This window comes from Apium graveolens, chromosome 6 (assembly GCF_009905375.1).
Source record: "Apium graveolens cultivar Ventura chromosome 6, ASM990537v1, whole genome shotgun sequence".
Lineage (NCBI taxonomy): Eukaryota > Viridiplantae > Streptophyta > Magnoliopsida > Apiales > Apiaceae > Apium > Apium graveolens.
In genome coordinates, this window is record NC_133652.1 from 244,054,540 (window position 1) to 244,070,422 (window position 15,883).

General features: G+C 35.3%; 1 protein-coding gene across 1 annotated transcript; it reads right to left on the reverse strand.

Annotated features, from left to right (window-relative positions):
- Positions 1 to 1,911: 1,911 nt before the first annotated feature.
- LOC141668745 (WD-40 repeat-containing protein MSI2-like) lies at positions 1,912 to 6,891 on the reverse strand. Its single transcript, XM_074475743.1, has 6 exons — positions 6,513 to 6,891; positions 5,523 to 5,846; positions 5,275 to 5,418; positions 3,995 to 4,119; positions 2,830 to 2,925; positions 1,912 to 2,265 (listed from the first exon to the last, which is right to left on the reverse strand). Exons 1-6 carry the CDS (start codon positions 6,822 to 6,824, stop codon positions 2,064 to 2,066), a joined length of 1,203 nt encoding a protein of 400 aa, XP_074331844.1. The 5' UTR covers positions 6,825 to 6,891; the 3' UTR covers positions 1,912 to 2,063.
- Positions 6,892 to 15,883: the final 8,992 nt, after the last annotated feature.

Sequence of the window (15,883 nt, forward strand, 5' to 3'; positions counted from 1 at the left end):
CGTAATCTTCTGAGTTATTCTATGCTGTGTATACTACTTTTTAGTCGAACATTGCATATTCGTCTATTGTTAGAACTTTATAGTTGAACATTACATGTAACAGGTCGAGTTGAGTCACCCAGCAATGCTGGTTGCCTTTTCTTTTTCTTTTTCTTTGCATATCTACTACTTTATCTATCAACCATTGAAGCAGTTTAATTTTTTCATTTGCTGAATGAAACAGTTTAGTTTTTCTACATGAAGCATGCAATATTGTGTGGTGTGCAAAAGAATGTAAAATATAAAAAATTAAATTAAAAACTAGAAGAGAACCACAAAATTAGTTTGGCTTGGGTTTCTATTTTAACTCGGTACTGCTAAAAAAAGAGAACCAGACATTGTCAATTGTCATCATAAATTTGAAATAACATATATTCAAGTAAAGTTAAATCAAAATGGTCATTCCAACATATCCCACCAAAATTTTCATAAGAAACAAAGCATATATTGGGCGTGAAAGTTTTTTGATGTTGAGGGACTAAATTGCATGATTTAATTGTATACTTTTTTTTTATTTGAAAGGTTTTTGAGTTTTATGATTCACTTGCAAGTTGGACGATGAAAATGTTATTTAATTTATTTTTAAATACTTCCTCAAGATAGTCATTCAAAAGATTTTTTTTTAAGTTGAAGAAGACCGACTTCTGTATAATGACATTGACACATAGAGTGTCGAAACCAGTAGTATACTCAAATAGTCGAAATAAAAAGAAACATAAATTGATTTTTGGATGTCAATCGAGGCTTAAAACACTTTTCCTGCTACTTTTTGACTAAAAGTCGGGACATGACCTCCTATTAACTAAAAATGTTATGTGACATTCAAATATAGATATTAGATAAAAAAAAACAGCATTTCAATCATATTATCTATTAGCAAAAAATTTACATATCCTGTATCTGAGTCTTTATATTTGTTGAATATGTAGGCGTTAGTTATATTTTTCACCTCAGATTTAATTAAACCTAAATCTACCCATTAATACATACATATATTTATATAATATTTAAAACATAAATATTAAAATTATTATTTTATATATAATATTTTTAATATATATAATATTAAGTGTGAAAATATTATTCTCTTATTAACAAATTTTATTAATTATTTTTAACAAACAATATATATATATATATATATTAGTAACTTTTTATTAAATATATTTTTGTTATATTTATATGTTATTATATTTTCAGTTGTAATAATTATTAAATTACAATTATATATTTTTTCATGTATTGAATTAAATATTAACTAAATTTATTTTATTATTTAAAATTTATATATAAATACATATAAATCTGAAAAATAGGAATAAAACAATATTTTAATTAATGATTATAGTTAATACCGCTGAACTGCATGATTTAATAAAATTTTAGATAATCATGATTTAACTAACTATTTTAGTTATCATTATTAGAGATGCTGTAAGAGAGCTAATTTAAAGTCAGAGAAATCAAACAAGCATATATTGCTGCTCTTATAATGTCAGATTAGATTCACCCTCAAAAGTAGTTTAGTTTGATAGCTGCTACTTGTATAAATTCAAACTTCTTGTCACCGACTATGAAAATTGATTATACTGAATCATTCGGTGTTACTCTTGAATGGAAACCAAAGTAATTAACTTTAACTTCTGATGTTCAACCACAAGGTCCGAGTGATTTGAGCTGTCACGGCATTCAAGTCAATTTGCTCCTATTTAGCACACACTACTGCCTCTCCACTAATTTGCTTCACGTACTAGCTGCTCGTTCAAGGTGATAAAAAGCACTGCATTCGTCTACATTTAGAATTGGCATTAAGAGGCAAGTGCCAAGTACACGATACTCAAGAATGCAAGTAGAAGAGTTCTTAACTGAAAATAGATGAAACAACCTTGAGATAAATTTAATTACGAAACCCACAAATAAAATCCAACTCACACAGAATACTTCAGTACTTCATGATTGTTCTAATAGGGATAATTTGTTGCTCCAAGACAAGCGTATTTTTACATTAAAGAATAATGAACAGTTTAAATGTCATCATCCTCGCGATAGATACTCTCAGCCATCTGCCAGATTTGAAGAGTGTTGTCCTCAGCTACACTTGAAATAACCCAAGGCTCATTCTTGTTCCACGAGAAATCTGATAAATTTGCTTTGTGGCCACCGTGGGAGAAAAGCAGCTCAGGAGGGCCATCTTCCGCTTCTCCCTCCAGCTGTTCATCTCCTATCCTGCAAGAATACAGAAATACATACATGTTGCTACTTGAGTCTCCAAGAATGTACATAATTCTTGTAAGGTAGGATATATTTAAGGGAAAAAAACTATGGTCGCGCATCATTAATCTCAAATGCACCTAATTGTATTTTAAATACGGAGTGACTTTATAAGATGCAAAACATGTTATTACTGATATTTCAACCAATTTTTAAACATTCCAAATCAATAATATACAAAACACCAGTAGATACAGTAGCTATAGAGTTGTTGACAATGGGATTTTCTTTCATTTATAACAAACAAATGGAAGCAAGAAAATTCAGGTGTTCTGTTATTCACATCTTCTCTTAATTTTGCATAAAAGTCACTGTATCAATATCCTAGTCCTTGGCACCAAAAACTAGCCCTTTGGTCAGTTTACTGAAAATTAGAAACTATTGCAAAAGGGAATTACAATCATGGGTGAATCTAGACTGAAAAAAAGAGTAGAATACTATAAAATCAGGTCACAGCACAGTATAGATGATGATGATGATGGAAGATAAACAAACATATATTTCTACATTTTAGAGTACCTGCTCAGATCCCAGACCATCAACCTCCTGTCACCAGAAGAAGATGCCAGCACTGTTTCATGATTTGGATCCCATTCTACCTGATATACTTGCTCTCTGTACAAAAAGAGGAGCAGGTAAGCCATGTCTTCCTACATCAATAAGACTTGAAAAATGGTAAACAATCGCGAGCGGGTAATAGCTTAAACTAGAAGATTATGATTTGAGGGTGAGGGTGCTTGATAGATTGTTGACACAGCACAAAGTTCACCAAATGTGGCCTTTGAACAAAATCATTAAGAGCGACTCCAAGAGAGTCCTAATGTATTCCTTAAAAATAATATTAAAATGATAGTTCCTAGTGATTTAGGATATTTTATTGTATGTATTATTTTCCTTATATTTGCATCCTAGCACTATCATATTATTACATTTAAACTTTAGCTATGTACTTTAGGAGCAATAAGGGAAGAAAATGAATATTTAATTAATGAAAGCAAGATAAGGAATGCCTTCGATTCCTTATAAATAAGGCATGGAAGGAGGATCCTAACATATTAAGGAACTAGGATATTGTTGGAGCACTAAATTTTACAACATTCCTCAAATTTTTGTTTAGGATCCCATGTAGCTAATCTATCGGAGTTGCTCTAATATCCTTAACTACCTAGGAATATAAAAATGATTGTACTGCTCTAGTATTATGTGTGTGTGTGGGTGTATTATAAATATCTTCCTACCTAAATTTAGAATATTAAATTTTAAAATTTTCTTCTACAGTCCCTACTACATTATAAAATAGTTTGTCAATAAAATCAGTTTGGTTACTTCAAGTATTGACAAGTTTCTCTAATAAAAATTGCTTGGATACTTCATCCGTTATACAAGACGTCTCAGATCCCTTTTCTTCCAGTCCAGACAATGGTAAACGAAAAGGCATGTATATTAAACATTCTACCTACACGCCTATATCCTCTTTAAATATTGGTCGCCTAAATTATTTATGAGTGAAATAGGAGGGCCGAAGACATAACATGCCTAAAACATGCAAGTAGATTAGAATAACCATTTGCAAGGATTTGGTCAACTTAAAAAATTGCACAAGTCCATCTACTTATAGATCGAAATACAACAAAATCAAGTATGAAGTTAAAGTAATGGAGAGAGAGAGAGAGAGAGAGTGTACGTATGACTGCTTAGAACATGCAACGGCACCGTCAGTTTTCGTAAATCAAACAAACCAACAGTTGCATCCGAAGACGCTGTAGCCAAAACATACTCGTTATACGGATTGAATGATAAATAGTTAACCTGAAACCAAAAAGAAAAACCATTAGAAAATTATGTACATATTTTTTTGTAAATAGCGATAAAAAGAAACAATAAGAAACAATATTCAATCATCATCAAAAAGGAAGACCCGTAACTTTTAAAACATAATTAAAATTTTGTTACCAAAACTTAGAAATATGTTATAGAAAATGACTACTAGCACCTAAATATGAGAAATTTAGCAAAAAAAAAAAATACATGATAGGGAAGTTCATTATCTATATTCATGACCTGTTACAATAAGAGTTTGCAGAAACTATAATGCAAGCTGATCACCATATATTTCGAATCAAATAATTCAGAGACCACAGTAGATTGTAAATGATAATTTTATATCCTTTACTTAGCTCCCAGGTTTCCCAGTTAAATTAATATCCTGACTTCAGTCATGACTCATGCATAACAAGTGAGCTGCAGATAACAATTTGTTCCTGCTAAACATAAACATTGTGTGGTTTCATAGTAATACATATGATATAATGAGGGGTGTTGAGAGTGGAGCTATTATGGCTGCCTACATACAAGTATAGCCAAATATGAGATCTCACTAGAACTGTAAATATTCTGTAGCATAGCATGCTAATAACCACTGATGTTCAAGAGTGGAGCTATTATGGCTGGCTACATACAAGTATAGCCAAATCTGAGATCTCACTAGAACTGTAAATATTCTGTAGCATAGCATGCTAATAACCACTGATGTTCAATAAAAAAAATACAAGTTAACACATCTTTCATAGTACATATTATGTAAGATACAGAGTTTGCATCACAATTTATGTCAGCAATCATTCATCCTGTTTAGAATGTTGATGAAAAGCAAGGTTGAAAGAATTCTCAAACTGCACAAAATATCCTAATTGCAGACTTGTTATTACAGATAGACAAAGCATCGCATCACTCCAAGTGTGTAACAAAACCAAAATAGTATTGTTGAGGGCTACCCACAGGCCGCAGGAATAACATCTAACAAATCTGGATGTATCTAAAAGTCACCCCACAGGAATAACATCTAACAAATCTGGATGTATCTAAAAGTCACCTTAAATATGAATTTTCAAATAACATGTGGTTAAGCAAGTAGCATAAAAAGATTATTACACACATACGGAAAACTCTTGAAATTTGTCAAACCTCTTTCTCATGAACAGCAACAGATTGTTGTGGTGTGGTTGCTCGCAGATCCCAAATCATTAACCGGCAGTCATCTCCAACAGAGCCGAACAAACTTTCATTCTTTGAGTGCCATGACACATCATTAACCAAACTTTTATGATCCTAAGTGATATTAGAGAGTAGATAACTAGTTAAGGTAAATATCCATAGCGAGAAACACTTTACATCGTCAAAAGTCTAAGAAATACGATAAGTATCGAATTTACCTCAAAAACACTGCATGCATTTAGCACTTTGTCTTGAGGCATTGCAGAAATATCCCACATACAAATTTTACAGTCGTTAGAACCACTCAAGAGGAACCCCTCTTTAAATGGGCTCCATGACAATCCATATCCTTCTTTCTCATGACCCCTCAACCTTAAATCTGGATCACAAGACCCTCCTTCGTGATCCATTGGCTGTTTAGTGCAGTCAAATACATACACATCAGCGTTAGTAGTCTTTGCGGCAACAACGAATGGCTTCTGCAGCATACAACGTGCTCTATTCACCTCTCCATCAACATGTATCTTCTGAGTTACCTCGACCTACAATTACACAAGTTGAAAGTTCAACAAAAAGCTAGTCTAGCACTAAATAGAGTCCATTAGCGACAGTGACACCGAGAAAGCCCCATGGATTATCAGAGCTCCAATAAACCAGAGGTCTTATAATACAACTCCCTCCCCCAAACATTTTCAAAATTTTGATTAGGACACTAAAGTAAAAATATGCCCTTAAAACTAAATGATGGGCTCCTTATGCTCCACTCTTTAATTTCAAAAACCGAGCTTTAAGCAAGTGACAAATGATAAAGACATATGACCAATTAATCTCCTCTACTAGCAGCTTTACACAAAATTAGTAACTAAACACCCATAAACTAAAACTTCCCAAACAAAATGCAATACCAAAGTTCCCAAATCATCATCTCCCCATTTTATGCCTACCCTCTTCCTAAAACACATAATTATAACATCGCCATATACATAAATAAACAACCTCTTACTCAACACTTAAAAAATCACACAAATCTATTCACACACACACATTATCTAAGTAATGTACATACAAAAACAACAAATCTGTGCAGGAATTGAATAGTACAGTTATTCATTTATCGAGGTTAAAATGAAATTGTATCTACTATCCCGGAACCAAGAATAATATTAAATTCATGGAAGCTATAATTCATATATCGAACAATGACAGACCTTGGGAAGAATGGGGTGATCGAGATTAGTATTAACAGCAGAAGCAGGATTGAGAGGCAAATGAGCATCAGCAACAAGCAAGAAATTGGGGAAATCTTCGGAAGTGTGGGTCCCCAGAATCATCTTGTGAATAGCGTAAGTGTCGTCGGCGTAAGTGGAGGGAACAGAAGGAAGCCAATGAACAGTGAGAGAGGGCCATTCAAGAGAGTGAGAAACAATAAGATCGTAGAGAAAAGGAGTGTTCTTTTTCCACACACTGAACTCTTCTTCTACTTGGTACTCTTCTCTTTCTTCTGATCCTGAACCTGCCATCTCTGTGTAATTGTGTGTGTGCTTTTTTGGCGCCAAAATTACAGTGGGGGAGACTCCGGCGAAAATGGAGGGTTTAGGAGTGTCAGGGTTTTATATAAGGCTGGGAGATGAGAGGTAACATTAGTGGGCCGGGTTTAAATAAGATGGTCTGTACTGGGCTGGGCTCAGTGTTGTAACTATAATAACCCATTACATAATAATACTTCCTCAGTAGTCAGCACCAAACTACACCCATTTTGGGCTTCGTATCCAAAGTAGCTCGATTTTTATTTTCATGATCATGTCTGTCACTTTCCCGAAATTTGGCCCAGAATCTTCAATAAAGCCCCCACGGCCAATGCGGCGCATAAGTCGATACGCCCAATGACACATCAGTCCCGATACGTATTTTCAAATCTATCTATACTATACTATTACAAGCAGAATACCCTCTATTTGATAGTTACTCGGTACAGTTGTTTGGTAGTTGCTCGGTACAGTTGTTTGGTACGACAAATAACAACCGTCAGATCTAAAGTCAGAAAAATGAGAACCATTGAATACAATAATAAAATATTATTATATTAATATTTAAACTACGCTCATGGATTCAGGGTTCGAACCCCGTCCAACTTATTATATTTAAACTTTTATATTATTTATTTAAACAATATATTATATTATATTATTTATTTTCAGTCAAGTCTCAAATTATTATAAAACATATATTGTTATAATTTATTATATTCTTCGATTTATTTTTCAACTATTGAAAATATATACTATACTATAATAGCCGAAATAAAGATAATTTGGTTCAACGGTTTGGTTCAACGATAAATCCCTAATTTTAATTATTACAAAAATAGATAAATAGTGTTATATATCTAATAAACTACTAAATTATTACTAAATTATTAAACTACTACTAAATATAGTATACTTATCATATTAAACTACGAATACAACTTATCTTATTATTAAAAGATATAAATAATAGTGTTATATATCTGCTAAACTACTAAATTGTTAAACTACTATAAATATTCTATTTATTCTACTAAATTACGACCACATGTTATTCTATTTTTTTATTATAAATTTATAATCATTATATATTTATATAAATATTTTAAAAATATAATGTTATTTCTAGTGAACTAACAATGAGATTTACAGAAGGGGGGTTGAATGTAAATCTCAAAACTTTTTCAAGTTTTGAGCAGTTTATAAAGACTGTGTGTTCAAGATGAACAAGTGTGTGAATTGCTTTAAGCTGATACAGACAGATATATATTCAAACACAAATGTAAAGAACACGATAAACCTTTAAAAACTTTTCTGGTGGATTTGTTGTTCCACCAGAGATGGTATTTCAGAAATTCTGTGATCTAAGAATTTGATCACAGCTGCATCCTAGTACAAACTAGATAATTTTTCTCTCAAGATTTTTCTAAACAGCTCTGGAAAAATTCTCTTCTAATTACTAGCTACTACTTGGTTTATATATTTTACCAAGTTTACAAGTGAAGACAATGATATAATAAAATAAAGTAAGATCTCCACTTGTTTCTTCTCCAGTTCACTCCAGTACTTTGTTGACTTAATGTCTCTTTATACTAGAGTAGAACGACTGCTTTTTCTGATGTTCCTGAAATTAGGCTTCCACATTTCAGTTATCTCTGTTCACCCACGTGCCTCTGTTTGTAGGTACAACTACCACTTATCAACGGTTAATCAGAACATCCGTTGAAGCTTTCATCCGTTGATACACTCATCCGTTGAAGGATGTTATCCGTTGAAGCTTTCATCCATTGATGCTCTCATCCGTTGAAGGATGTTATCCGTTGAAGCTTTAGAGACATCCGTTGAAGCTTAGCTTCTCATCCGTTGAAGGTCTTTAAGTCATCCGTTGATACCACTTCATTTATACAAAATTACAAGGCATGAAATATTTACAATTGGCCTTCCTATCTGCATATCTTCTAGTAGTCAACATGACTCATAGTTTCTCTCAACTTCTAAGAATTACATCTTAAATACAGAGACTGAAATATGCTACAACACTAGACTTATTTCTAAGTAAAGCTACACCATCAACGGATAGCCAAAGTGGTCTTATCCGTTGAGGCTACAGACACTGAATTTCTACTTAAGTGTTTTGTTAAACATATCATCAAACTAATGCACATATATTCCTAACAATCTCCCCCTATTTATGTCTATTAGAATTGTAGGCATAAATTCAGGGTTAACTTGATGATAACAAAACACTTAACAGATATATGAAATGAAACTAAGCAGAAATTCAAAAGTGCTGCAAAAGTGTATGTACTAGGAGGTAATTGAAGATTTACAGTATTTCCAAGGGTGCTCCTCTAGCCTGAGCAAATCATTATTTTCTTCTTTGTTCCCTGGTTTTCTTTCCTAGCCCTTTGTCATTTTCCTCAATTTGGAGTTGGAGTTGTCTGAAGAATTCAGCTTCATCTTCAACACTGATATCCAACTTAGATTGCATTTCCTTGAGAGTTTCATTGCTGGCAATCTTGAGTTGGTCTTCAAGTCTGAAAAATCTTCTGACTCCTTTGTCATCTCTAAATTCCATCAACCAATGAGGTGATTTGTGAATTTTAGTTCCCCTTTCTTGAATGAGTAAGGTTCTGGGCAAAGCATTGGGTTCCCTCCATGTCTTCCTTATGTTGGCAATCTTGTTGAGAATTTCAGTCTTGGCAGTTCTGGTAAAGCCAGAATCCTTCTGTATGGCTGAAAAGACTCTGACCAAGGTAGAGTAGCCTTCATTCAAAATCCTGTAGAGAGGCCATGTTCTTTCCCCAGCTCCCTTGTATCTGAACACCAATCTCTCTGGTAGCTGTCTGTAGGCAGCTATTCCCCTTACTTCCTCTAGCTCATCCAGATAGAGATTAATGTCTGAAGTTTCTTTTATGTCACAGATGTGAACATAATCATCTTTAGAAATGGGTGGCTTAGGGTTAGGTTGTTGTTTTTGAGTGAATTTCTTAGAGGTTATGGGAGGTGTAGATTTGGGTTTTCTTTTCTGTTTCTTTGGTAGTGGAAGAGTGGTTAGAAAGGTAGGCAATTTGATGGTGTCCCAATCAATAGGTTCCTCTTTTGGAATGATTGGTTCACCATGGATGTTTATAGTGGGATTAGCAACAAGAGGTTCAGGTATGGAAGGTAGTGGTTTAGATATAGATTTGGTTATTTCAGTATTATCTTCACTCCTTCTATGTGCCTTGGCCTTTCTTCTGTTTCCCTTCTGCCATTCCTCTCTTTCTTCCATACTCTCACCAAATATACTCCCAAAAACCTCATCTAGGTCTGCAATCTTGTCTTCACCCCTGACTTCAATTCCTTTTTCTTCTTCAACTTGACTTGACTTTAGCTGTTGTTCAAGCTTTGCTTGTGCTCTTTTGTCAGCCATTAGTTGCTTGACTTCTTCCTTCTTGGCTATTGAGAATTTGGGATGTCCTTGCATCACACATATGCTCTTTCCCTCTCTAGAGATAATAGCCCTATTTCTCCTTACATCCTCATCCATGGTTTCTTTGAGATAAGCAATACTCCTACCTAAAAGCTTGTTCTCATCAGCTTTTGGAGGAGGAAAGTCCACTTCTTTTAAAGGATTCTTTGTAGAGTCCTTATTGGATCTTTTATTGGGCTTGAGAATTATAGCTTGTAGTTCTTTGGAAGAAGCTTCTCCATCCTTATGTCTCCCTACTGGCTTGAGCTCCATGTTGATTGGTTCAATCTTTGTGCTATATTTCACAGATGTTGATTTATCTTGTGTAGAGCCAAACAACAGTTGCAACCTTTCATCAATTCTCCTCCTTTGCTCTTTCACTTAAATTTCAGCTGCTGCTAGCTGAATCAAATCAATTCCATCAGGCTTTCCTTTGATTTGAATGATTGGAGAAGTAGTGATGGCAGGAACTAGCACTTTAGATATTTTGATTTTTGTAGATGGCTCTCCTTCCCCTTCCCTTTTACTCTCCCCCTTTTTGTTATCATCAAGGAGAGGGGTTAAGCCTTGTGCTTTTGCCAGCTGCATTAGGAGACTGGTTTGAGATTGTTGGTTGTGAAGAATGGTGGCCACAGAATCTTCAATAACTTGAACTCTGTCTTCCAACTTGGCCAGCCTTTTCTCAGTAACTGATTCCTTTTTCAATCTCAAAACCAAGTCCTGCAATGTACCATAGGGCATGACTGAATCCAATTTTTCAGAACTGTAGGATTTCAAGTCAGCAATATCCTTTCTGAGATCATCCATACTCAGATTCTGCTTTACTTGCTGCAACTTCATGAGATGCAGTGAGTCCAGGTGAGCTTGAAGGATAGCCTTGATACTTGCATGTGAAGTGTTCTGAATGGCCTGTTGAATAGTGTTGATTTGTTTGACTAAGGAGACATTGAATTCCCCTGATCTATACTCCTTTGTCAAAGCCCATTCAGGTAGATTTAAAATTGAACTAGGGCCTTCATCTCCCCCTAAGTTCATGCTTCCATCAAAAGAAACAGAGTCATCATCATCAGAATTTACTCCAAATTCCTCAGATGGCTCACCAGCTATAGAAGGCATCTTGTTAATAGCAGCTTTATCCCTTTGAAGAGATTCTGTTGTGTGTACTAGATGTAGTGTCTTTTCTGCCTCCTCATTGCCCTGAACAGCCAACATTTGATAGGCTGACACAGGATGAGTAAAAGTGTCAGCATCCAAGGAAATGTTATCAATTACAGCTTTGTAATGTTGCTGAAATTGTCTTTCCTTTTCAGCATCATCCACAATCATTGACTCAATAGCAATGGCTGGTTCCACCCTTATATCTACTGTACCTGCCTTTCTCTCTTTTTCTCTATTTTCTTGCATCAGGGGCTCCCCCTGGCTCACACAACTCACTCCCTCACCTTCACCTACTAAGGTGGTACTCCTCTCACTTACTTTTGCCATGCTGGAAGAAATAGCATGCATTTTTGAGCTCTCAATCTCTCCTTTTGCCTGGGAGCAACCCAGCCTCTCACTCAAATTTTCACTCCCTTCCCTCAATCCTAAGAGTGATTGCACAGTATTCATGTCTTCTACACTTGGAATTGATTCAGTTATTTGTGGAGAGACTATCAACGGATGTGGAATATCCGTTGAAGGTGAAACTGATGTTATCAACGGATAACTGCTGTTAAGCTTATCCGTTGAAGAGCAACCACTTGTCAACGGATGAGTGATATCCGTTGAAGAAGGAAAAGAAGTTGAAATTGAAAGTGATATAACTGTTGAATCTGTGTAGATTGACTTGAGATGTGGTGACACAGATCCTTCAATTATATCTGAAAGAATTTGCGGGTGATCCAACAAATCATCTAAGAGATGATGATCACCTGTATTTGAGTGGGGCTCCTCCCTGAGTTGTAAAGAGGGAGAATCAGGAATTGATGGGAATAACATATCCACATCCAGAGATGGTGATGAAGTGTTTGGTGATTGATGTGTGATTATTGTGAGAGAATGGGGTTGTGACTCCACATTTATTGGAGCCACATCAAACTGAGTTTGAGAAGGCATAGATACAGATGGATGTATCTGTGCAGTGTGTGCACCCTGTGTAGAAGATTGGGTTCTAGCCTTCTTTCTTCTAATAAAAGCTTTTGTTGGTGAGTGTTTGGCTTCAGTGTCCCTCCCTCGTTTGTTCTGTGTTCCTGGTTGGGAACTATTTTCAATAGTAACATCCTTTTGGGAGGATGCAACTAGGGATGTGCTAGATACCTTTTCAACCACCACAGCTTTTTGAGAAACTGTGGCTTGGCTAGCTTGGGTACCACTCACCTCTCCCACCTTATCCTGGGGGGCTTTTTGATGTTCACCCCTCCCCTCACCACTCACTCCCTGTTCACTACCCTCAGGGTTAATGGTTGGTGTTACAACTGTTGTCTTTTGAGAAACAACAGAGGTGGTTTTCTTTGTCTCTGATTTTGAAAGTTTAGTTTTGGTGACCTTGGTAGAAATCTGTTGGGGCATTGTCACAGATTTCATGGCCACACTAGAAGATAAAGAAATAGAGGGGTTGGAAGAAGTAGGAGTTGTAGAAGCAATTACCTCACCTACCTGAGGTGCATTCATGATTGGTAAATATACCAATGGCACACTGCTGTTGAGATCCATTCTTAATAAATCTGCAAGAACTCTTTTCTCTTATGCCCAGCACTTGAGTTTATTATTCTCATTGATTATGACCAAACCTTCAGCAACATGGTTAGCCAATAACATAAAGAATCTAGCATAATAGATGTTATTAGGTCTATTAGCTTTGTTACCTAATCTAGTACCCAATTCTAGCATCACATAGTTGCTAAAGTTAAAATACCTATCAGAAACAAGCATATAGAGCATATTAACAAGAGATGAAGTTATGGCATCAAAATTACTAATTTTCCCAGAGAAAACCTTTATAAAGGCATCCCCAAGAAAACTCCATTCTTTCCTAAGGCCTTTTCTTCTAATACTCCCTAAACTAGCAGAGTTAAGAGAATAACCTATGGAATCTAACATGCTGGATACATCATTATCAGTGTGTGGTGTCATGGCATTGTTCTCAGGTAATCTAAAACATGCTTGTAAATCATCACAGTTAATACAGTGATTTTTACCTTTGAGAGTGAAGGAGATAGTCATATCTATGGAGTTGAACTCAGCAGTTGTCCAAATCTCCTCAACTACTTCACAGTAAATCGTTGGGGCTTCCAGCATTGCATAGCTAAGTTTACAGTTTTTGATGAAGTCCATCATTTTGTGATAGTCTGAATGGGCTTCATTCTTTTCTACCAAAGCTATGAAATTGTTCTTCTCATAGATGAACCCAGATTGAGACATAATTTTCACGACTGGTGCCATTGTTATGAGTAGAAATTGCAGAGAATAACTTGAAGGTTTTGCAGAGAGAAAATGGTAAATGCTTGAAATTTTAAGAAAGCGTAAAGTAAAAATGAAAAATCAGAAGGGCTTATATGCTTTAAAACCAATACATACAGATGTATGTATGAGTATCAACGGTTAAGAAATTAGAATCAACGGCTGTGAAACACCTGAATCGACTGATGTGTCATTTTAACGGATAAGGCAAATTGTCATCCGTTGAAAGGTACTTCAGTTTTATCCGTTGACGGATAAAAATTCCAGAAATGTATTTGTCTTTCAACGGATAATGAACATCCGTTGACAGAACAATTTTGACTTTCAACGGATAGGGAACATCCGTTGATGGAATAATCTGTGTTAGAAGTCAAATTTGTTCTAGTGGCTAATACATTTCAGGCTTCAAATCAAATTGCAATAAAGACATGAATTTTAAGAGTAATTAAGCATACCTAGCTCACTTACCAATCTTGTGAATGTTGATTCATCAAGTGGCTTGGTAAATATGTCAGCAATTTGTTGTTCACTTGGAACAAAATGTAGTTCCACTGTACCATTCATGATATGCTCCCTAATGAAGTGGTACTTGATATCAATGTGCTTGGTTCTTGAGTGCTGTACAGGATTCTCTGTTATGGCTATGGCACTTGTGTTGTCACAAAAGATAGGAATTTTATCAACATGAAGTCCATAGTCAAGGAGTTGATTTCTCATCCATAACACTTGAGAGCAGCAACTTCCAGCAGCAATATATTCAGCCTCAGCTGTAGAAGTAGAGACTGAATTTTGCTTTTTGCTAAACCATGATACAAGCTTGTTTCCCAGGAATTGGCAGGAGCCTGTTGTACTTTTTCTGTCTATTTTGCAACCTGCATAGTCTGCATCTGAATAACCAATTAGATCAAAGCCAGATTCTCTAGGATACCAAATACCTAAATTTTGTGTACCCTTGAGATATCTGAAAATCCTTTTGATAGCTATTAAGTGAGACTCCCTAGGATCAGCTTGAAATCTAGCACACAGACATGTAGCAAACATTATATCTGGTCTGCTAGCAGTTAAATATAAAAGTGAACCAACCATGCCTCTATAACTTGTAATGTCCACAGACCTTTCAGTCTTATTTAATTCAAGTTTGGTGGCAGTGGCCATGGGAGTTTTTGCAGATGAACATTCCATTAAGTCAAACTTCTTTAAAAGATCATGAATATATTTAGTTTGACTAATGAAAATTCCATTACTAACTTGTTCAAGAAAATAGGTTAGTTCTCCCATAAGGCTCATTTCATAATTACTTTGCATTAGCTTAGCAAACTTTTTACAAAGTTTATCATCTTTAGAACCAAATATTATGTCATCTACATAAATTTGAACAAGTATACTAGAGCCATTAACATTTCTAAAGAAGAGAGTCTTATCAACAGTACCTCTAGTGAAGTGATTCTCCAAAAGAAATTTTGATAAGGTTTCATACCAGGCTCTAGGTGCTTGCTTCAGTCCATAGAGTGCTTTCAACAGATAATACACATAGTCTGGAAAATTTGGATCTTCAAATCCTGGAGGTTGACTTACATAGACTTCTTCCTCTAATTTCCCATTTAGAAATGCACTCTTGACATCCATTTGATAGACTTTGAAATTGGCATGGGCTGCATAGGCTAGAAAAATTCTGATGGCTTCAAGTCTTGCAACAGGAGCATATGTCTCATCAAAATCTATTCCCTCTTGCTGAGAATAGCCTTTAGCAACCAATCTGGCTTTATTTCTTATGATAATGCCATTTTCATCCATCTTGTTTCTGAATACCCATTTTGTGTCAATAGGACTCTTGTTCTTTGGTTTGGGTACCAGCTTCCAAACTTGGTTTCTCTCAAATTGGTTTAGCTCTTCCTGCATAGCTAATATCCAATCTGGATCCAATAAGGCTTCTTCCACTTTCTTAGGTTCCTTCTGAGATAGAAAACTACTATACAGACATTCATCTTGAGTAGCTCTTCTTGTTTGCACTTTAGATGATGCATCACCAATGATCAGTTCAAAGGGATGATTCTTGGTCCATTTCCTTTGAAGTGGAAGATGAGCTCTAGATGAGGTGGCCTCAGTATTGTCATGATGTGAGACAGAGTGTTGACTAGTTGAAACTCCCCCTGAGTTGTTG